Source organism: Myotis myotis, unplaced genomic scaffold, assembly GCF_014108235.1.
Source record: "Myotis myotis isolate mMyoMyo1 unplaced genomic scaffold, mMyoMyo1.p scaffold_m19_p_3, whole genome shotgun sequence".
NCBI lineage: Eukaryota > Metazoa > Chordata > Mammalia > Chiroptera > Vespertilionidae > Myotis > Myotis myotis.
This window is the reverse complement of record NW_023416335.1, coordinates 19,440,184-19,464,606: the sequence shown is the minus strand read 5'-3', so window position 1 is coordinate 19,464,606 and position 24,423 is coordinate 19,440,184. Positions and strand designations below refer to the sequence as shown.

General features: G+C 40.5%; 1 protein-coding gene across 6 annotated transcripts in view; it reads right to left on the bottom strand.

Annotated features, from left to right (window-relative positions):
• Window positions 1–24,423, bottom strand: part of UNC5D (unc-5 netrin receptor D) — a 515,658-nt gene that overhangs the window by 68,108 nt on the left and 423,127 nt on the right. For 2 of the 6 annotated variants that reach the window (XM_036301089.1, XM_036301092.1), the window contains 2 exons: window positions 21,545–21,577; window positions 5,494–5,679 (listed from right to left, as the gene is read on the bottom strand). In XM_036301089.1, the coding sequence (XP_036156982.1) occupies window positions 5,494–5,679; window positions 21,545–21,577 (219 nt within the window). The remainder of the gene's footprint in view (window positions 1–5,493; window positions 5,680–21,544; window positions 21,578–24,423) is intronic. The other 4 variants (XM_036301091.1, XM_036301094.1, XM_036301090.1 and 1 more) reach the window with 2 other exon arrangements.

Here is a 24,423-nt window from a genome sequence, read left to right as displayed (position 1 = left end):
GTGGAAAACAGCTTAGAATGGCTTCCCTTTCAGTCTCAAAACAAACGGGGAAAAAACAATCTTTACAAAAACATGAGAAATTGGACTTTCTCATCTGTTGGGGCTTACCAATTTTTCCTAAGCCATATAATAAAACGAAATGCTGTGATATTTTCTTGTGATGAAGTAATCTCATTTATTAGTAAATAACAAAATAACCCTCAGTCCCAAACCTCCCACCCATATCAGTCCGTCAATGTGACATCTCAAATTGAAACCCAAACCATATTAAACCATTTTCCTTTCAGGCCTGACAAAAAATGTTTAAAGTATGGTATTTTTGAAGATGTTGCAATTCCAGGACATACTGTACTAGCCTCTATTGTTTTTCCATTTTCATAATTTGTAGCAACCCCAGCAGGAAAGCTGTAATCCTGATTTTTCCCAGGAAAGTTCTAATTCTCTAAGAGTCCTACATAATAAAAGAAGAGGTTCCGAATGAGGTGAAATAATCTTGGAGACCTAAAGGCTCCTTGGCGATGCATCTTTTTCATGCCAAAGGCTCCTGTGCTAAGACACAGGCACATTCAAGGGGCTGTGCTTTTTTAACAGGACTGCATTGAATTCTACAGGCACCATCCTTGCTCTTATTTATGGTTTTCCCAGGCAAGCGGCAGCGCTAAAGATCCACCTAACATCTTGAAAGAGTTGGGAACAGGTGTTCCCACTGGGTCCGGAAAAATCATACTCCTGAGTCTCGTGGCTACTGTATCTCAATCTTTCACCTTCTGAAGATTAATTTCTGGCTACTCTTAAAAGACCCTCCTAACTTAAGTGAAGCCATGAAGCAAAAACATTTCTCAGAGTTATACTTAAGCCTAACATATGCACTTAAATGGAAAATAGGATTATAGAGGAGTGGGCAAAAGTAGATTTACAGTTGTAATATAAATAAATAATACAATAATAAATAGTAATACAAGAATAAATTCTGTTTCTTGTACTCACAACTATAAACCTACTTTTGTCCACCCCTGTAACAGTAGCTATGTATAATAGAGTCCACAGTTGACAAAAGTTGGCTGCCAACTTGATTCAAGTCTGATCAGGAACAATCATCTGATCACCCCAAGTTTCTCCCTGGAAATCCTTTTTATACATTTCCTGGTGTACTCTGAGTGTCTTATTTAACAGCCTCTCTGTTCATCTTGCTGGGTTCTAACTATATTTGCTCAAGGCAGAACCAATGAGCATCAATGTGAGGTGTTATCACAACAATTAACAGGGTAGAGTGGAATTTGAATAGATAATTTTTTCTTATATCACTACTTTTGTGAGATTCCTGCTTAAAAAAATCAAAATGATAAAGTTTGGAAAGGCTTACTATACACATAAGCTCCGAGAAGCCCCTAGTAAGGAAATGTGTTTAAGCTTATCCTAGTCAGCATTCTCCAAATGAGCCACCGCTCTAGCCTGCTACCTGGTGCTCTATGAACAGTTGCCTCCTGTGCCCAGGCAAGAGAAAATAACCAGGTTCTAGAACAATATTCACTACATTTATTGAGCTGCTTCCTTATGCAAAGGGCTTGTAAGTCATGTTATTCCAGGTAATTTCATCCTCAGAAGAACCCTTTGAAGTGGATATGAGTATCTCCATTTTAAAGCTGTAAATTGAGACTCAGAGAAACTAACTGATTAACTAGGTCATTTAGCAATTTTGGACTCATCATTATGACTTCAAAGATTCTGCACTTGTACACGCAGCTCTCATACTACTAGCTTTCCTCCATTTTTAAGTGCTTGGTCTAAGACACTGATATCTTATTATTTGATGAATATATATTTCTAGTTTCTTAATTTTTTTTCAATTTCAGTTGACATATAATATTATGTTAGTTTCAGGTGTACAACATACTTATTAAACATTTTATAGATTACAAACTGATCACCTACCTGACACCATTCATAGTTATTACAATATTATTGATTATATTCCCTATGCTATACTTTACATCCCGGGGACTGTGTCTATAACTGCCAATTTGCGCATCTTAATCCCTTCACCTTTTTCATCCATTCCCCAATCCCCCTCCCATCTGGCAACCATCAATTTCTGTTAGGATTTCTTTCTCTGTATTTCCTGTATACCTCTTATAGATTTTTGCTTTATGGTTACCATGTACTTCCTATATAAAAAGCTATGTTTTAGCAGTCTATTTTAAGTTGATGATTAGTTAGGTTTGAACACATACTAAAATCACTATAGTTTCATCATCACTTTTTACTTTCTTTGTGCATCTGTGTGTATCTCTTAATATATTGTTGTAATTACACATTCTCTTTCTACATTTGCCTTTTTACCTTTGTAATAGCTTTATATTGGTGAATCCACTGCTTTTACTAAGTGGCTTTGTTAACAAAAAAAAAAATTTCTTTCCTATATTTTGCTAGTCATACTTTTGATCATCTCTTTTTAAAGAAGTCCATTTAATATTTTTTTGCTGGGTAGAGTCATCTTGGCCGTAGTTCTTTCCTTTACATAATTTTGAATATTTTGTGCCAATCCCTCTGGCCTTCTAAGTTTGTCGACACATCAGCTGACAGTCTTCTGGGAGTTTCTTTGTACATAACTAGCTCTTTATTCTTGCTGTTTGTAAGGCTCACTCTGTCTCTAAACTTTGGCATTTTAATTATATTGTATTTTGGTGTGGGCCTCTTTGGGTCCATCTTGTTTTTGACCATCTGTGCTTCCTGGACTTGTATGTCTATTTCCTTTGCCAGGTTTGGTTATTTATTCAAATAGGTTGTCAATCCCTTGCTCTCTCTCTTCTCCTGCTGGTACGCCTATGAAGCAAATGTCGTTACACTTAATGTTGTCCCAGAGGTCCCTTAACTATAATCATTTTAAAAATTCTTTTTGCTGTTCTGATTGTGCATTTTCCACTACCTTGTCTTTCAGATCACTGATTCAGTATTCTGCTTCATCTAATCTTATTTGATTCCCTCTAATGTATTCTGCATTTTTATTTTTTTAATGGTTTCTATCTCTTTGTTGAAATTCTCCCTGAGTTCACCTATTCTTCCCCTAAGTCACGAGCATCTTTTGCACTTTCTATCTGGTAGATTGCTTGTCACCATATCGTTTAGTTATTTTCTGAAAATTTGCCTTGTTCTTTAATTTGGAACATGTTTCTTTGTCTCCTCATTTTGGCTGACCCCTTGTGTATATTTCTATATATTAGGTAGATCTGCTATGTCTCCCAGTCTTGGCAGGGTGGCCTTACCTAGTAAATGTCCTTTGGGGCTCAGTGGTGCCATCTCTCTGGTCACCTAAGCTGGGTGCTCCCTGGTATCCCTTGTATGGGTTGGGTGCCCTCCTGATGTAGTTGAATCTCGACTGCTGCTGTGACATCAATGGATGAGACTAACCTTTGGAAAGACTTGCTGTGAGAAATTTCTGGGGCTACAGAAAACAAGGTACTGTGCGGGGGCTGACTCCATGCAGCAGGATTCACTTCAGTTGGACTCTGGTGTCTGCTGAGTCTGCCTTGGGTATGTCATTTGTGGAATGCTTGGGGGATGCTCTGGTGTGGTAAGAAGCTGGCCACTTGGAGTGTTGGTTCTGGGGCCTCTTGGGAAGGACTCTGATGCATCCCATGGTCAGATTTTACCTGTGTCTGGCCTGCAACCACCTGTTAGAAGCTACAAAGTGATCTGTGGTTGGTTGTCACCTGTGCTGAAAGAGGTTGGACTGTGAACTGAGGCTGGCTGTCACTACTGCCAGGCTTCGGGCCACTTAGCAAGAGGTACAGGGCATGCTGAGGCCAGCTGCCATTTGATTGGGGTTTATGGACCTTGAAAGATTTTATAAAGTTAGCAGTCTAAACTGAGGCAGGACACCTATGTGAAAGAAACACTGCAAGTAGTGTGGGTGGTGAGGCAGCTGGGTGGGGCAGGGTCTCAGATTTGGCTCTGTCCTATGCCTGAAGATTCGGGGAGGGAAGGCCTCAACAAAGGAACAATGGCCTCTGCCAGCACTCTCCCTAGGGAGACAGCTACCTTGACCCCTGCCCCCACCAGCCCTCATTCTGAAGTTAGTCAGGTCACCTCCTCTCTGTCTGCCCCTGGTGCTTTGTGAGCTACTGCCCCCGGGCTGGAGTTGAGCCGGTAAGTAAGTTTGTGTTTCTGTGAGTCTGCTCATGGTATCTTTAAGAACTGTAGCTACTAGGTCTGCAGCAGCCCTCCATCCCACTTAAACACAATCCCTGCTTATTTTCACAGTCAGATGCTATGGGAACTTCATTTCCAGGGCTGGAGAGCCTGGTGTGGGACTGGGACCTCTCAGCTGAAATAGCTTTTCTCATTTTTAACTGCCACACCATGGCTGTGGGACCTGCCCATTCTGCTTCTCCACCCCTTCTACCTGTCTTGGCTTGGCTTCTTCTTATATCCCAGGTTATAGGAATTCCCTTCAGCTAGTTGTAATTTTGATGTGGTCATAGAAGGAGGTGAGCACAGTGATTGCCTACTCTGCCATCTTGACCTGAAGTCTCTATTTCTAGTTTCTTATGGAGCCTAAATATTAGGTCTTAATTGGATTTATTTCTAATAAAATAATATATACTAAACCCTATATAAGGCTACTCAGTCTCAGACATGAAACTTCGGTGTCTAGAAGTGAGTGGTGAAACTGAAAGCATTTTGTTTCTCCCAATTTCTAGTGCCCTTGAGTTTCCACTTCAGAACCTGCCAAGCAGTGAGACTTCTTGTCCTGTGGTACAGGTGATATTGATATGTAATAGCCAGAAATAAAGGTGATGAGAGTCCATGTAAAAAATCTTCATTCACTGAAGAGAGTTTCATTTTTTTTCTCTAAAATTAAAACTGTGTCTGTCTCATCACCAATCAGAAATAGATGTAGTTCCTATAAGAGAATTCAATGGCTCTTCATTTTGAAAATGAGCATTGCTGTAGTTTCGTATGATAGATTTTCCTTTCCCCTCGCAACAAAAGATTGCTTGACTGGGCAACAGCTGAGAGTCATTTAAACTAGGAATTTAATTTTTTTCTTTGGCTAACTGACCCATCATATATCAAGAGTCCTTTTACTTATTTAGAACAGAAGTAAAAAAATAATTCCACCTAATAAATAGTGTAATATATATGTCTGGGAGGTTGCAGTATAGTAGTTAGTCCTTAGCCTTGAATAATCAGAATTTCAGTGATCTAAATTATATACCCTCAAAGCAGTCTTGTTAAAATAGAAATTTGGGTAATCTGTGAAAAAGTAGCTTACTAAAGACAGAAATACCTCATTTAAATGTTACTAATGGTCAATTGAGAGCCATTTGTCCTAAAAGCCAAGCACTTAGGTTTCCTAATGTTTGAAGACAATTTGGCAGCGGCCCCCAGTGCCAAGTGCTATGTTCACACAGGGCCAATGAGCACGGAGTCCTGTGTGAGCATAGTCTTTGGTCCTGAGGACGTGGTGTTGGGGTAACCTATGCCGCTGACCTTGACGGACTGTTTTGAAGTTGAAGGTCTGGAAGCCACCTGTCAATGCAGAAGAGTCAATGACGTCCACACCATAGTCACTCTGGCTCCGTCTATAAAGGGTGACACCAATGACGAGGACTGCAACAGCCACGACTGCAGCACCCAAGCCCGAGTACAAAGCAATGTCGCTGGCATTCTCAATGCCTGAAAGACACAAGAGAAATCCTAAGTGGCCAGCATGGGCACAGAGCCAAAGAGCCACCCCATGATACAAAATGAAATGCTATTGGGTTTTTGGAGCTACGGCTCAAAGAAAATTATATATGCAGCTAGCCACAAGTTATACTCTCTTTCCAACAACAGTCACGTTTCTGAAATACCTTGCATAAATCAAAGGGATGCTAGTCAAATATCTTAACTGCAGTAAGATAGCTTACCATGTAAAAGAATCTTGAAGACAATCAATTTTGCAAAGAATATATTTTCAAATAAAAACAGGCAACTTCTTAGGAAGTCATATTTACCTACATTTTTTTTTTTAGTTTTGTTAGAGGGTAAACATGAGACCCACATACAATGACAGAATATGGGTGAACTGTTTTACTTATATATGACCTGGGCACATGCATTCATGGAGAGTGATCTAGGGTTAGAAGATAACACATGGTCTGTGAGTCAAAAGAGTAGACCAGAGTTCACAATTAGGACTTTTAGCTGTGGCACACATCATTCATTTTAAGAGAACACATTAACAACATCAGTTTAGAGTATATACAATCATTTTGAGAGGATTTCTGTTGTGATATATGAAAGGTCTTGGGCCTAGGGGCTCTATGTTCATGGTAAATGTTTTCTAGCACCAATTAGATGCTAGACTCGAATACTTTTTTTGTGGAAGAGGACGGGTCTCTAAGAGGGCACATGCTGTTTCTCCCATACCTCTCCTACTCCATCCTATTGAACGCATGGGCAAAGCAAAAATAAAAGCATTAGTTTGAATTTAGACTGCAGGTGTCTCCCCATCCCCCAAGATATGTTGTAGTCGATTTTCAACTCTTTTGCTCAATGCACATTGGGTATGGTTCATTCCTAAAGAGATGCATCATGGCTACTATAATTCAGCATGAAGTTTATCCAAGACTACATAATCCTAAAGGAGGTGTAATCTTGGAAGGTGTGTGGAAATGGAAGGTGGCAAATGCTAACTACATAATTAATCTCTTTACAGATTATGTGGTCAGTGCACTTAATAGGTCCAAAAGTAATTGCTGTGTCACCCTGTGCTGGGCTTGGAGGATAAAATAAACCCATTATATATTTACTTTGTAATTGCACAGCTCTTACTATGCATTCACCGCACCCTAATTTGGTGCTTATGTTATCAAATGAGTAATACTAACCACACAAGTAAAATGAATTTATTTTCAACAAAGTCAGTGGACTGTAAAATAAGGTGCTACCAAATTAAAGAGTGAACAAGGAAATCAAGCAGAACCAGTTCGGTAATAAGGCAGTAAACACAGAAAAATAATTTGCGAGGGAGAACACAATCACCCAAAAGGTCAGAGGATTATCAGACAACTTTACCAACAAAACTTTTCATTGATTTGAGAGAGAGAGAGAGAGAGAGAGGGAGAGAGGGAGGGGGGGAGGGGGGAGAGAGAGAAACATCAATGAGAACAAAACAGGTGATTGGCTGCCTCCTGCATGCCCCCTACTGGGGACCAAACCCACAACCCAGACATCTGCCCTGACTGGGAATCCAACTGGTGACCTTCGGTGCATGAGTTGACACTCAACCAACTGAGCCACACTGGCCAGGGCTATCAGACACCTTTAATAACCATAATAGCCTAGGAGAAACAGGGCTGTGACTTAAGCTTTAGTTCCAACTTTGTGATGGCCCAAAGGAGAGACAGGAATGGCGGTATTTGTGGTTGTCTTCTTTGACCAACCAAAACAATAGGCACAATGGTTCATGACAAGTCCAAAGTTCCAACATCTATCTATGTCACATGGGGGGAAAAGTTCCAACATCTGCCTGTGTCTTTGCTCCTCTGAATTCTCACCTTCATCTTTATTACCCAATCCCTGCTACCCAGGTTCCTTTGAGGGAATAATAAATTATTCTCAGAGGAGAGAGAGGACATGGAACATGACAGATACAAAAAGCCAGGGTACCAGGAGCAGTGAGAACTTTGGATTGAAACCATTGGCCTTTTTTCCCCTTTCCCTCCAGTTCCTTGGGCACCGATGACTGATGACACCTATCATCAGAAAAGGTGCATCTGGGGAGATCACACCTGCTCAGCAACTGAGCACCCACAGAAAAACAGCCTGGCAGCATCCAGAACGCAGCTGCTCTTTGGCTGAGTTGGCAAAATACAGACAAAGACATCTTTGGCTTCCCAGGTACTAAAATAGGAAGGGACAGAAGCCAGGAGGATGACCAGGGCAAATACGTCTGCTGAAAATGGACATCACTGGACACGTACATTCTGAGACTAAACTGAGTAGCAAGAACAAGTTGTCTTTGCTCCTCTGGATTCTCATCTTTATCTTTATTATCTAATCCCTGCTATCTAGGTTACCAGGTAACCAGAATTCTCCTCCCTTCAGATACAAATCCTGTGTTTAGAAGAGGAATCTACATTGCCTTTAGATTGAGGTTTAAGTGTGTGATATGGATCACTGTGTTTCCTTTCCCAGGAATGTTTGCAGAATCTACGTGACTTAAGGAAATTAAATACTGAATTATAGAATTAAAAAAAAATGAGTAGAGGGACTTTGGAGATGGAGTGGGTAAAAAAAGAAGAGACTTTTATGGCGAGGCCCACCTCATTATAAGGTTCATCCCAGCACTTAGTGCAGTCTAAAAGCCAGAAGTCAATGGACTTCTACATAAAGATAAAGACAGTGGTATCTATTTTACAATAACAATCTGTCCTAGGAATTAGAAAGCTCAGGATCTAATATTTTCATTTATGCAGTACTTGTTGACAGCCAACCATGCAATGAAAATGAGGATGCATGGCTGAATTAATACATGGTCCATATTCTCAGCTGTTTCTTGTCTAAAAGTGGTAAATCCTGGTATCCAAGTACAGCTATAGGTAGACACATGTATTCAAAGCTACATGTGTATGTCTCAAGAGAGTGCACCAGACATCCTCACCTACAGCTCAGATTCTTTGGAAGTTGGCTCACAGTGCTGCTTTCTTCTTTGTCTTCTTTCTTTGCTCTTCTTTTCTCTATCCACCTGCTTTTATTTAACCTCATTCTTTTATTTTCCTCAATTCCCCTCTACATCAATGTCTAATCTGTCCTTTCAAGAGAGTAGAGTGGTTTTCCCTATAAGGATTTCTGTGTGCTTATAAACACTCATTGATTTTTCTTTGCACGTATGTTCAGGACTGGCCAGAAGACCCTGAGGTTTAGTTCCACATTTTCCACCATGAGTATATGTGTGTCTGTGAGCACATGAGCACTTGGAGGGGAGCCACTACAGAATCAGCACATACATGTGTGCATATGCATGCAGAGAAGCACACATTCAACTCTGCTCAGAACATCAGAAGCCACTACCACTCCTTCCCAGGGGAACTGCTCTACCATCATGGCCACATGGTGCGGGCGCTTCCCACGGCCTGACAGCTTCTCCACGTCCATTCCTGTGCTCCTCCTCTTCTTTGCTGCACTGCTGTATGCTCCAAATGCCATTGTAATTAACTTCCTGCAGGTGGATGCCTGCTAGTGAAAGGCTGTTTACCTTTCATATTACAGTGACAGGTCATTGTCATACATCCCTCACCCCAGCAGGCATCTAGGCCAGTGATGGCGAACCTATGACACGCGTGTCAGAGGTGACACGCAAACTCATTTTTTTTGGTTGATTTTTCTTTGTTAAATGGCATTTAAATATATAAAATAAATATAAAAAAGATAAGTCTTTGTTTTACTATGGTTGCAAAGATCAAAAATTTCTATATGTGACACGGCACCAGAGTTAAGTTAGGGTTTTAACTTAACTGACATGCCGAGCTCAAAAGGTTCGCCATCACTGATCTAGGCATTACCCATCTCTATCTGCCTGTCAGGTGACAGCTGAAGGTCCCCTCCCCCAAGAAAGTAACTCTGTCATGTACAGTCTCGCCCTCCCTGCCAACCTATGATCATCTAAACCCTTGTATCTCTTATAGTTCCTAGAACTCATTTTGGATGATACTTTTTATTGTTAAGTATCTGAATGCCAATGCATTCTTCCTTACTGCTTTAAACTTTTCAAAAGCAGTAGTATATCTATAGTTTCCCTCAAGAAATTTTGCAAATCATTGTGTGAAACTATTTATTAATTTCTTGCCTTGGAAGAGAAATATAGAATGTCCCAAAATTCACGCAAGAAGTAATTTTGGTAGAAAACACAGGTTTACAATAAAAAATTTACAATTTTATTAAGTATACAGTATAGGGTTATGTATGGAATAGGACATCGGGTAAATGGCCTCCACGGCTTTGCTGGCACATACGCAAAGCCTTGGTTTTCATTGTCCCTGCTCCTGGGCCATAATTGGTACTTGGTAATGCTTATCAAATTGAAGGGATTAAAATCAAAGGGCAACAGATATTAGAATCTGATTCAATAAACCAAGTAAAATTAGGCTTTTATTTTTTTTGTTGTTATTAATGCTCACGCAAAATTCAAATCTTGCATGAATTTTGGGACACCCTATATTAAAGGAATCACAGTCTGAGGTTAGTTTTAGAACTCCTGCCACATGGACTCTATTTTTTTGTGCATTTACACACATGTACATTTACATCTGTTTGCTCGCTCGCATACACTTGTGTTGCTGGTTTCTTTGCTTAAGTGATTTTGAACAAAAGCTTTGGTAGCCCATGATGGATTGGGCTGTTCTGCTTTTTTTTTTTTGTGGACACAGGATACTTTTCTGTGACTTTCTATTTCATAGGTGAAGCTTTACAAATTTATGTCTTATTGATGTTTTTTTCTGTGTTTTCATCCTTATTTTCCTCTATCCAAAAATCACAAAAGCTTAGGTAAAACTTGGAAGGACCCAGCCTGGTGGCAGGACAGATTGTTGTGTACAAGCTATAGGTCAGAGACAACAAACAAGACGTCTGAGAACTGGCTGAGAAATCTCTTGTATCCGCAAATTGTTCAGAAAATACTGCAGAACATGTTCAGTAGATAGTTGGAAACAAGGACCCTGGCAGGGAAATGTTTATGGGTTTATTTGGGCTGGAGAAAAGAGCTGTAAAGTGAGTTGTGGTGATCTTTAATGCAGAAAGGGTTGTTATAAGGAAAGAACTGGCCCACCGTAGGTGCTCAATAACCCTTCATTTATGCTGAAGCTAGTAACCAAGTCTTCCGCCATCTCTAACAGGGATGAAAAGGAGGACGTGGCCTTTTATTACAGCAATCGGGACTCTGGTTAGATATTAAAATGACCTTTTCTACAATGAGGGTTGTTAAAAAACTGCACTGTATTTCCGAGTGAGATTGGGAAATCTCCTTTCAGAAAGTCTCTAAAAGACAGAATGAATTTACAATAGTCTGCAGTTATTTATTTTTGGGGTTAAGGCTGGTGAGAGGAGCTAAATGACCTTTCAAAGCACCTCTGAACTTCACAGTTCAAGGAAGAGGCATTAACAAGTCCGATGGCTTTATGAATTACAACCATCCTAGTCATTTTTACTAAGCAGTTTCCCCAAAGGATTAAATAGAAGGGCCGTTTACTTAGTTTGCCTTTATGTCTGTACCTGACTCCCATCAGAAAGACATATTGATTCCACTTGTTAATGTAAATTTAACTTAATTCCCATGGTATAAGCTTAAGTATATATTAGGTTAGAATTTATTTTACAGGATTAGGTAGCAACACAAAATTAATGAAGGAGCATAGCAAATGCCCTTCAAAACATGTTATTTTTTTCTCTCTCCTATTAGATATAGAATGACCATAGATCTCAATTCATAAAAACAACAATAACTTGAACTGGTATATAGAGGAGACAGTGAATTACTAAGGCATCCACACAGTAAATATTCACAAAGAGAGGGGTGAGAGAGGCTAACCAATGGACAATTAAAGAACCATCTGCTGTTCTGGACCTGGAAGGTTATAGCCACCTCATGAACTCCACCCCCAAGTCTCCACCCCAGGCAGTGCTGTGGATACAGGGTGATATGCCAAAATATTAACTGCATGCTAAAATACGATATAACAGAAGTCATTGTTAGAGCTGTTTATACTTGCTGTCACCTAGAAGCAACATTTTTTTATTTAACACATAAGAAAATAGCTTTTAAATGGTCAGCCATTGTGAGCAATTCCAATTTGCATTCCTTGGAATCTCTTAACCCCTTTTACCAATCAACATCTCAGCTTCTTTTTCAATCTCCCATCCTCAAAAACATCATTATTGTTATTATGGTGATTGTTACTTTCTTGTTCTAGTTAATGACAACAATAGCAAATTCTTAAGTAATGCTTACAATATTATATGCCAGGTACTGGCCTAGTACTTTACACTTATTAACTCATTTTGATCTTCCAACAACCATGTAAAAATGTCCCCATTCAAATGTGTAAACCGAGGCAAGAAAATCACTTGCCTTGCCCAAAGCTTCCTGATTGGTAAGGAGCAGAGCTGGGATTCAATCCCAGGCTCTCTGGTTCCAGAATCAATGGATTAGGATAGGCTCAGCCCCTCTCCAACTGTTAACCCCTATTCTTCTGATCACTCCACTGACTACCTCTAGACCACAAGAGTAACCCAGTAACTGAGCATTGTTTGTGCTCAAATTTTTGAAACTACAGATGTGACCACATTCACATCCCCACAACCAAATCTATTTAAAGATATTATATTTCCTTTTTTACAGATATGACATAAGGTAGAAACTACGCAAGCCTTCGTAATTAGTGACAAAGCCAGGGTTTAAATGCACATCTGTCTTCACTCCCAAGCTGCTTAACCATTACTCTGCGTGGCTCCCTAGCCCCTTCTCTCTGCTCTGTATATGCCTGTGCCAGGTTACATTGCCTTGCTTGGAGGAAGTCACAAACCCTACTGGCCGGCTGGGCCTTCTTACAGGTGAATAATGATTCCATTCATGTCCCGTGTCCAAACACGGTTTTTCTTAAAACAGTTACTCTGAACTTTGTTTCCTTTCTCAAGACTCCTGCTTCTCACCAGCCCTCTTTTAGGTGAGAAAAATAGAGATCATCCCATGTGAGTTCTCTGCCCTACAACTCAAAATCCCTCTGCTTCCTCATGCATGCAGTCTTTCTTTCCTCTTCTCTGCTCCCTGCAGAGCTGCTCCTCTTCTGTGTCAGGGAGCCCTGATCACATCCTCTCCTGCCTCCACTGGGATCTGCCCTCATTCATTATTCCCTGTTTGTCTTGGATCTTCAAAAATTTCCTCCAACTTCGAGCCTTGCCCTTTGCCTATAAACATAGTCTAGTTTCCCTAATCACCTCTCCCCAAATCCTTGCTGCAACTCATTTTCTAATAAATTTCTCACAGATGCAGCCTGCTTTACACCCATAGAATCCTTAACTCTTTGTTTGAAAAAAAACTTTAAATATTTTTAACATTAGACATTTCTTAATACATGTTTCATAATTTTGCTAACCTTTTACCCCCTGCCCCTGTTAAAGAAGTTGAATATAAAATAAGAAAACGTTTTAGGAAAAGTTTCACTATGCAAAGGGAAAACTTATCCTCCAACTACCCTTTCTCCAAAAGTAGCCACTCTGGTTAGTACCTTGAGACCCTTTCAGTAAAAAAAAGTAAGTGTCCTTCATTTATTTTCTCTTTACCCTAAAGGCTCCAGATTAAACTTCCTTTACTGTACTTTGCTTATTTTCCATGTATAATGTCTTGTAGATCTATCCTTATCAGAACCCACAGGACAACTTCATTTCTTCTTATATTTGCCTAGCCCATTGACAGGGTGTAGGATAATTTGACAAGCCCACTATTTCTCTATCATTTGATTGTTCCCTCTAAAGCCTGTCTTTGGCCCGAACCACTGTCCGAAGGTTATTTTCAACAGCAGTGCTCTCTGTCTTATTCTCTCAGCAGTAGACAATAGCCAATCTACCTTCTAGGGAAAAAAAAGTCCCTTAAATTTGATTCTCCTACCTTCTTTCTTATTGTTTAGTAACTACCCTTCAGTCTCATAGTTCTATAAATGGGCTTTAAAGTTAGGTCTTGGCCCTTCTTTCTTTCTCTACGCTTCCCTAGTTGGGTAATCATTCACACACCAGCAGTGCTAACTATTCCCTTAATGCCAAATAGTTTCCCATCAAGATCTCCTGCCTCATCTTCTGTCTGACATAGCATCCCACATTTCTGTCCTTCTTGGTGGACAGAACCACCTGCATGTGGTGCTACATCTCAAATTTGTCATCTGCGTAGAGGAAATCACAAATTCATCCTTCTTATCTCATTAAATATTTTCCAGTCACACACCTTAATGAGTGTATCTCCAGGGCCTCTCACATTTCAATTTCAACAGTTGATGCCCACACTGCAGAATGTGTTACCTAGTACGCATGCTCCCAGTCTTTGATCACTGAACCATTTTACACATGGATTACTCTTCCCAAGCTTGGTTCTGGTACTGCCACTCTAATACCTTTCAGTGCGCTATGAGTCCATTCCAACAGGAAGTTATCTTACAACTCAAAATACTTTATATTCTGCCCCATCCCATTTTTCAACTGCTTTGGCCTCTTCTTATCCATATGAACTCTACTCTGGCCAAACCTGATTACCCACTTTTTTCAAGTAGACCTACTACAAAGGCTCTGCCCCACCAATATGTGTTTCACTTCTAATAATTCCACCAAAATTGGCAATAAAGGGAATTTATAAAATATTTCTTGAGAGAGCCCATTTAGACATGTCTTATTCTACCTTTTAAGTTTCCAGATTTAACAAATAAAAATATGACAGTTAATTTTGAATTTCAGAGCAACAAAGAATAATTTTAGTATAAGTATTTCCCATGTAATAGTTGGGACATGGTAATGCTAAAAAGCATTAGTTATTTATCTGACATTCAAATTTAAGTAGGGGGCCCTTTATTTTTATCTGCTAACTACATTTGGACTGTGAAAGAATTGTGCTTTCCCCCATCAGATAGAAAGACCAAGTTAAAATGGGCCGTAGAATAAAAAAGAACAGGATTTGAACTCCAGACCTTGAAAAAAATGACTTTATTAAAGATATTAACTCTGTAAACTTTGAATATACTAACAGGTGGAGAGATGGGTCCTGTGAATTCACTTAAATAAGTAATCTGCATTTTTCTGTTGCTGAAGAACATGTTGGTTTACTACTTATTTGTCATTTATGTCCTTAGTTCTAAGTTATTTCATGAACAAAATCCTATATCATGTCCATTAAGGGCAGAGTCAATGATATCATTGAAAATAGTAGTAAGAAAAGGCATATGCATATGATGAGATAAAAATGAAATAATAAGAAAACTGAAAGTGGTAAGAAAACTATAGATATTGCACATGTATATGGGTTGAATTGATTCACAGTAGGAACAATTTTGAAGGATAAAGCAAGTCATGCAATTTGTGTTAAGTGCTGTAGTTATGTAATCGAAAATAATCAGCAGGAGATGAAGGAAAATGATGGGCAAAATAGAAAATAAAAAAGGCATGGCAAGAAGATCAGCATCGAAGTCTGTAATATAATGTTAGCATAAAAGAGCTTAGAACTCTGTTGGGAATTTAAATGTATCACCCAAAGTTGCAGACAGGATTCTACTATAGAGGAAACTGGTACATGCTAGGAAGAGATGAGGAATGGAATGTCCGAATGAGAAGAGCATTCCCAGTTTTCAGACTTTAAGGACACAATCTGGCTATTCTGGTGGGAATGCTTCTGGGAGGCATACATTTGGGCTTTAAATGATTATTAAACAGCCTTTCCTTCCCATTTTCTCAAATCATTTATCATCTCCTACTAGCTTGTATTGAAATTGTGGGGAAGCAACTTTTCATATTTTTCCCTATCAAGCTTCACTGGGCAAAGACTATTATGTAGAATAATTGTATAATAAATATCTGCTACCTGAATGGGCAGCAATGGATAGATAGAAGCAAAGTCTTTATTTTCACCTTAACAATAAAAGGCCCCCGTGAGGAGTTAGCAGGAAGATGTCAGACCACAACTTAACAAATAATTATTGAACATCTAATACATAGTAGGCACAGCAGTGAATGCTACAGGTGTAAGCGTGAATGACTATCCTGTCTACCAGAAGGCAGGGCTTTCTGTCTATCAGAAAGGGAATCCAGGCCAGTATGAAGGTACTGAAAATATTCTTTAGAAAGAGGGAAATAATTGGATACTTGGCAAATTACAAGAGTAACTAATTCAGACTTGGTGGGGTGTCGGTGAAGGCCTTGCAGAAATGACACCTAAGCTAAAGCTGGGAGGAAGAATAAGTTAAACAGGTATAGGATTAGGTGAGGAAAAGAGTTTCTAAGCAGAAGTAACAGCGTGTACTAGTATAGGGTATCATATGCCAAATTGGGCATTCGGTATTCTGAAAACTAAGAAGCTTTATTTGACTGAAGAATATAGAAAGTGGTGAGAGGGCAGGAAGAAAAATGCTAATAATTAAGGTGATTAAGAAAAACTGATGTGATTTTTTTTTTAAAAGTTGAGATCAGATCATAAACATATTACTTACTTTGGACTTCATCTTAAAAGTAATGGTGAGCTATTGAAGAGGGTTAAACACAGAGATGATGTCACCAGAATGTATTTTAAAAAGATCAAATGAATTGATGTAGGGCAAGAATAGGTACAGGGAGGAAATTGTAGAAATCATGGTTAGTTAGGAATGAAGATGGCCTGAACTTTCAAACTTTTCTGGGATACCATTTCCTTATCATTTGGTTTTTCTCACACTATGCTGGCTGTGACTCTTCTGTTTCCTCTGCAATGACTTCTGACCTTTTCTACATCTAAGTGTTGATATCCTTGAGGGCTCAGTCCTCAGATCTCTTCCCTTCTCTATTCGCACTCATTATCCAGTGATCTCATTCAAACTAATGGCTTTAAATATCTTCTGGACACTGACAAGCCCCAGATTTATGTCTCTAGCCAGGACTCACCTCTGACCTCTAGACTCATGTTTTCAACTTGCCTATTCAACCTCTCCATTTTGGTGTTTAATAGGTATCTCAAACTTGGCATTTGTAACACTGAAGTCTTGTTTCCTCAGAATTTGCTATGCCAATTTTTTCTCTTGTCAGAAATGGCAATGCCATCTTGCAGTTGCATAGCAAAATTTTGGAATCATTCATAACCCATGTTGGCATGTAATACCTTCTACATTCTGTTACTTCTGCCTGAAAACTCTTTTCTTCACCCTAATCCTTTTCTCTTAATCTCAATAGCCAGTCCACCAGCAAATCCTTTGGACTCTGCCTTCAGAAAATATGTAGAATATGACGTGTTTTGACAATTTCTAATGCTATCTATCAGTCTCAAGCCACAATCATCTTGAACCTGGATACTGTAAATGTCTAGATAATTGTCATAGATTATTGTTACAATAGGTCATTCTAAGAGGTTTCCTTGCTTCTGCTCTCATTGTATGTTTATACTCAATCCAGCAGGAACAGTTTATCCTTGAAAATATTCAGCCACGTCACCACGGTTAAAAACCCTCAAAGGCTTTCCATCTTGCTCAGAGCAAAGGTCAAAATCATTACAATGGCCTCCACTACACCTGGCCATTTGTCCCACATCTCTGATCTTACTTATGGTGACTCCTCCCTTTGCCACTCTGCTCCATACATCCTGGCCTTGTTGTTCCTCAGACAGTCCAAGCAAGCTTCTACCTCACAGCTTTTGTTTCCTGCTGTTCCCTTTGCTGGCAATGCTCTCCTCCCAGATATCCAGATGTTTGTTTCATTGCTTTTCTTCAGGTCTCTTCTTAAACGTAATTCTATTACAGAGAACTTCCCGAACACCTGATACACATAAAAGCAACACCCCCTCCAACCTTTCCTGAGCCCCTTACTGTGCTTTATTCCTCCTCACAACACGTATCCCCATCTCCATGTCGCTTAGCACTATATATTTTCTGGATTGTTGTTTCCATCTCCCCTCACTAAAACTGTGAGCTCCGTGGAAGCAGAAACTGTATCTGTTGTGTTAGGTGCCGACCCTCCACCACCTAGAACATTTCCTAGCATGGAGTAAACACTAAATAAATACCTGTTGAGCCTTAGCCGGTTTTGCTCAGTGGATATTGTCCACCTTCAGACTGAAGAGTCCTGGGTTTGATTCCAGTTACTGGCACTTACCTCAGTTGTAGGCTTGATCCCCAGCCCTGGTTGGGGTGCTTGTGGGAGGCAACCAATCGATGTATCTCTCTCACATCAATGCTTCTCTCTCTGTGTCTATCTCCCTCCCTTCCACTCTTTAAACATTAATGGAAAAATATCCTCAGGTGAGGATTAACAACAACAACAAATAATAAAATACCAGTATATAACTACCTGTTGAATAAATGGAGTGATGTATATGAGTAGAATGAAAATGGAAAAGGTTGATGAACTTGAGATCTCTTTACGTGGCAGAACAGAATGATTTATTGGGTGCTGAGCAGGAGAAGGGAGAGGAAAAAGATAGAGGGGCCAAGAAGGCTGTCCAAGTTCCTGACCTAGACAACTGAGTGGCTGGGATACCATTCACTGACCTAGAGAAGACAGGAGCAGTACTGAATTGAGAATAGGGACAGACAAGAATACATTCAATTTTGAAAAAGTTGAGATTAAAGTCATTGAGAAATACTCAGCTGGAGATGACCTGGAGGTAGCTGACTCTTGAACTACTCATTGGATTCATACTTAACTCTGTTAGATACAAACAACTTTGTGGAAAGCACATGAAGAGAGAATCTGTGGTTCTGACCTACTTCCTAAGGAGAAGCTAAATTCTTTTCACCCCTAAGATGAACTCTCTGAACTAGTCACTGCTCAGGAGCTTACAGCCTTTCCGAAAGTTACATCCCTAAGGCTCCTAGGAATCTCATTGTCTGAATGCAACCATTTCTCAGTCTGACTCTGGGGGTGCATGTTTGCCATTCAGAGCCTACTATATTTTACTGCACCTCCTGACATTGTTACACAACATTTATTGAAAGCACATTTGATGGTAATGAAGTTTCTATTAACTATGATTAAATCTCATAAAGCACCTGAAGATAATTTAAGATGTGCAGAAGCAGAAAATGAAACATTCAGCTCAGTACATTAGGAAACGTAATTGATTAAATTATCTCATTTACAATAAGTGCTTTCATGAGCTATGCACTGCACATATTTTCCCCAGTTTGTCATTATGATTTGCCAACAGATATCTGAAGATTTCACTTTCTTTTTTTCTCTCCCTTTTTTAATTGAATTTATTGGGGTAACTGTGGTTAATAAAACCATATAGGTTTCAAGTGTACAACTCAACAAAACACCATCTGCATACTGCATCATGTGCTCATCACCCAAAGTCAAATCTCTTTTACCCACCATTTACCCCCACCCCCCCCTTTGCTCTCTTCCACCTGCCTCTCCCCCTGTCCCCTTTTCTCTCTGGCAGTCACCATACTGTTGTCTGTGTCTGTTCTTGGTATTTTTTGTTTTGTTTTGTTTACAAACAACTTCACTTTCTTTTTATACCTCCATGCAACTGTGTGCGAGACTCTGATGTTTTCTTGCTACAGATCCTGTGCACAGCTATATATAGGAACAGGTTGTTTCTCAATTATCTTCATAATTGACTTTGATTTTGCATCAGTGATGATTCATGCACTCTTCAACCAAGCCTCTCTTTCACTGAGCAACCGCAGCCTGAATTTGTATAATGCACGCCTAACCATGCAGCTTACAGAACCCTGGTTGGATTCCTCTGGGAGCCTTTTGCAATCACATTGATTCTGTTAAGGTTTTATTTTTAGGAAATGACAAATTAAAACAGTTTAAGCGATTCAGTTGCAGTATTTAGCAATTAAGCTTGGTGTTCAGGAGTGAGAACCCCGAGCAAAAACTAATTCAGGAGTCCCCGAGGACTAGGTATAGCTACTGTGGGGTTTATGGCTGAAAGTACAGATGTAACTGAATTAGAATGGCACAGGACTCACAAATTAAGCATGAAATTAATTTTTAAAAAACACACATGCACTTCTAGGTAACTCTCACATGGACCACCACATGGATACCCATGATCTTGCTTGTGCTACACCCCAGAACTGGCAGGTGGCACAGGGTCTGTGAACAGGTAGAAGTTGAGGGTCCATTTATCTAATCTGTCACCCTGAGGTCTTGACTCAGGCACAAGCCAAATATGCAGTGACCCGTTCCTGTTCTCCCTCCCTCAACATGCACATGTACAGACACACAACCACACATACACAACCAGGTCCCCCTCCAATCTTCCAGGGAGTACAAAATCAAGCATACATGATGTAGGAGGGTTGCTATCCAAGTACTAAAGATTACTTTATGGGCAGCAGACTGCACAGAAAAGAAGAAAGTTTGCTTTTGTTGTTTTGCAAAGATTTCAGACTCTGCAAGCAATGGCTTCTTTATATCTCAACCCTGACTGAAGCAACATAATAAACTATGAACTTAAATAGCTTTACTAACCCTTCTCTCATGTTTCCCGACCCCTGTCCCATGATACCTATTTCTGTCTATCTTCACAGTGACTTAATTCTTTCAAAGAAGGTGTCTAATAAGAGCTATTAACTCTCCAAAGCTATCTGAATTTTAATACCCTAGGATTAAAAAGATCAAAAACCATTCATTTTATACTAAAATGGGCAATACTGACCAGGGACACCTTCCACAAGATTTATAAACTGAACCTGCCAGGCCCTTGTCTCTCTCCCTTACTGCTAAGAAGCCTTGTGATCTTGACTATGCTTTACACCAAGCATGTCAAACTCAAAGGCTAACGCGGGCCAAATAAACGAGGCATGCGGCCCACGGGCCGTGAATTTGAGGTGCTTGCTTTACACACTTCTGGACCCTGGAGAATCATTTGGGGAACATATTACAATGTAGATTCTCTAGTGCCCCTCGCCCTGTACCAGGGATTCCAATTAATTTGTTCTATTCTGAGGTGGGGCATATTTAACAAGCTCCCACCACACCCCAACATGCTCATGCATGTGGTCCCTGATCTACCTTTTGTGAAATATTTTTCTAAGACAGAGGTTCTCAAGCCTAGCTGCACACTGGAGTCACCTGGGGAGCTTTGAAAACTAGAGATTGTTGGGGTCTAACCTCTCGCCCCCATTATGAATACACTGGTTTGGGGGATAGCCTAGGAGTCGGGATTTTTAAAAAGTCCTCTCTATGGTCCTCAAGGTCAGTCATGGCCTGAACCATAGGATCGAATGCGGAGCTGCCACCCATTCAATCTCTGCTCCTTTCCCCAAATCTACCACCTGCATAAGATAGAGATAACGCAAGGCCCTCCCAGGAAGCCAGCCTGTAATTACAGGGCTCCAGCCAGCACCACCCTCTCATTTTCAGTTTCGGATAGTTTTACTGTGGAACACTGGTTCCTCATGTACCCCCTTGCCATGGATTTCACAGTTTGCCTCTCAGGCGCCCCCTCCTCCTCCTAGGTGGAGAGGCGTGTAGTCAAGCTGACGTCCAAGTTGCTTTTCATGAAAGTGTGTGCTGACAAGTATTTATTAATTGTAATGCTGTAAATCTCCTCAGAAATGAGAATTCTAGATGACAGTTGTAGAGAAATGGACTTACAGGCAGGCAGAATCAGGAGAGATTTACTTTTATTCTGAGGGAGGGGAGGGGTGTGCATATTTCTTTCTGATTTAAACTCTGATATGTGACTCCAAACCCAATGAGCAGAAGCCCCAAAAGCCCTGGGTCTTTCGTGCAAACTTCAGTTCTGTTTGGCTCCTAAGCAAATACAACAGTAAGGCAGCAGATATGAGAATAAATTATAGTCATAAGAGGAAAAAGAACTTACTTTGGGGTTTTATCTCATGAAGAGGTTTTTTATCTAAAAGAAAGAAAGAGAAAAAGTTGCATTTAATAAATTTACATGGAGCAGATATATTTCCTATATCATTTGGTCTATCTCTATTAAGGAACATTTTGTCTATTTTTGCAGACAATATATGGATTATGTTGTCAGTATTTCTCCTTTTTGCTCTATTTCTTTATTTTCCTGTTTTGCAATCTTTTTTAGGATGATCGCCTCATTCCTTTCTTTTTCCTCAGGCTGACTAGAGTTTCTTTCTGTTGCATTTGCTAGATTTGATCTGCATGATGAGAGCTGTGAGCTTGCAGCCTGCGCCTTTTTATATATACAGCCAGAAGACGGCTCAGGTAAGGGATGCTATTTCACTATATATGGGAGAAAAATGAACCAGTGAATAAATATTTAAAGGGATCCTGCCTTGGTCGGCGGTTTTCGTGGCCTGGATAAAAAGCTCCAAACTGTGTTGTTTATGCATTCTCCTTGGGTATGCATGCGGTATTGTGGGCATGTTTTAAGAAATCACACTTTTTGATTTCAGATCTCTATTAATTGTTAAAACATGCACAGTTTCTCTCAATGGAAAGGTGTCATTTTACAGCCACGGTGTTGAGCAGTGAAGCAGTCAGATGAGATGGGTACAGAGAAAAGACATTCAGACTTTTACTGAAGCAGGGCCACAGGAGCCAGAGCCCAGGTGAGATATTTTCTTAATTTTCCCCATTGCCTTCCATCCACCCTCTCCTGCCCTGACTCCCATCACCAAATAACCCTGCAATAATCGTCCAAATCACCGTGAGACTGGGCACCTGGGACTTAACGCTGTTTTATACCACAGCCTCTCCACTCCCCATCCCCCCTGCCTGGTCCCATCCCTGCCAAGGGCTCTGCCGCAATACAGAAACATGGGAAGCCCACATTTCAGACACCAAGGCCAAGGCTCCAGAAGATTTGCATGGCGAGTCAGCCCTCTTACTAGTCCTTTCAAGGGCTCAGATGGAACAGTCAGACTGCAAGCACTGAGGCTGCTGCCAGGCGGTCACAGAACCACACTGTGATCAGGGGACCTTGCGAGGTCACCTTGTGCAGCGCCCTTCCTCCATTTGCCTGAAGGCGAGCCATGCTCGGGGTGAGACACTGTCATTTTGGATTATGTTTTTAACCGAATCAAACCTAGTGCAGTACACATTTGAGAACTTCATAAATATCATCTCACTGACTGCACCATAACCCCTCCCAGGCAGATAGATGCAGCTCTACTCGGAATTCTTCATGGAATTCTTACCCTAACCCAGTCCTTCACTTAATACTGGTTTTGACAGAAAGCCCTGGCAATGTGATTTAAGTACATCTCCTGTGTGTTTTGCCATCTGATTTGTTAAGGGAGTAGCTGTTAAGAGTTGCACGTAAATCACACTCTTGCCAATAGGCCACCGTTTTTTTCTTCTTCAATATATGGGGAAAGTTCTTAATATTTTCTTAATTTTCCCCATTGCCTTCCATCCTTGCAAATGGCAATTTCTGGCAAATCTTTCTTTCAGTGAACAATCCTTATAAAAGATAAGAATTTGTTCAAGTTGATATGCTCATATTCAGAATTTTATACAGTCAGGTTTCTTAAAACAGCACAATATTCACATTCAGCTTATCACATCAATTTAACGCCACCAGCTTTCCCCAGAGCAGGTGACGCCTGGCAAAGTCCAGATGCATGCAAGAATTAGAATAAAACGATGGTGGGGTCTGAACCTAACCTCAGTTTTTGCGTATTGCATGCTATCTGACAGCACTTGGCATGGGCACAGCGATGCTGGCAGGCCGGGCTGAGCCATCTAACGTGATGCATTGCTAGGACTACACAGAGAGACGTGCAGAACATCTGTTTAGGACCCTGGCTGAGCTCAACTGCATTATCTTCCTTCTAAACCACAGGAATGGAGGTTATGCCAGGTAGCAAAATGAAGCTCCATTAGAAATGGGTGCTATATATAACTACTCCCCAGAAAAATAAATTGAATATAGCCAGGCTGTGAAAAAAATCAGGGTGATGCGTTCCACTGGGTATAGCTCTGCAGGAAAAAGAGTGAATGAGGCTGACAAGCCCAGGGCAAAGGTCCCAAGATAGGACTCAGGCCACAAGGCCCATGGACAGGAGTGGGCATTTCCCCACTGAAACAACTCTGGTGCCCTCACTATTAGCAGTGTGGCGTTGTGGGATTAGTGCAAACTCTCAGAGCCCAGACAGGATTTAAATCTTTAATTGTTTGTATCCTATCTATGTGGTCTCTGTGTCCTTCTCCAAAGTAAAATGCGAATGATAATTTCCTTGAAGATGGATGCTGGCGGCTACACATGATGAATGTGAAGTGTGCAGCACAGGGCTGGCACAGGTGAAGCATCAATAAATGGTAGCTAATAACTAATATTATGGTTTCAACATGTTATAAATAGGATCATCCTTGTCACTTGTTCAGAGTAAAAAAAAAAACCAAAAAACAACTGCATGATTCTTGGAGATGTGTCCCAACCCCACGTTCTGGTGCGTTTCTGGGGTGCTGGGAAGGGAGTGAAGGCCCGTGTGGCTGCTTTATGAGACTACGTCAAAACTTCAGTTTCCTGATAGGGATGAAAATGGCCAGGGACCAGCAGACCCTCGCAGGCTCCCTAGCTTTCACCCACCATAAATCAGCAGAATGACAAGCAATGACATTCCATTTGAAATCTATTTGACAGGATTTCCTAGAGCAGAGCCAAATTTATTCCAAGGGATTCTGCTGGACTGGGGGATTTGTTGAGTGAAGGGCCAGGGAGTCTTGTGGGTCAGTGTACAGATTCTTGTGGAAAAGGCTGGACGCCTCTGGTGCCCA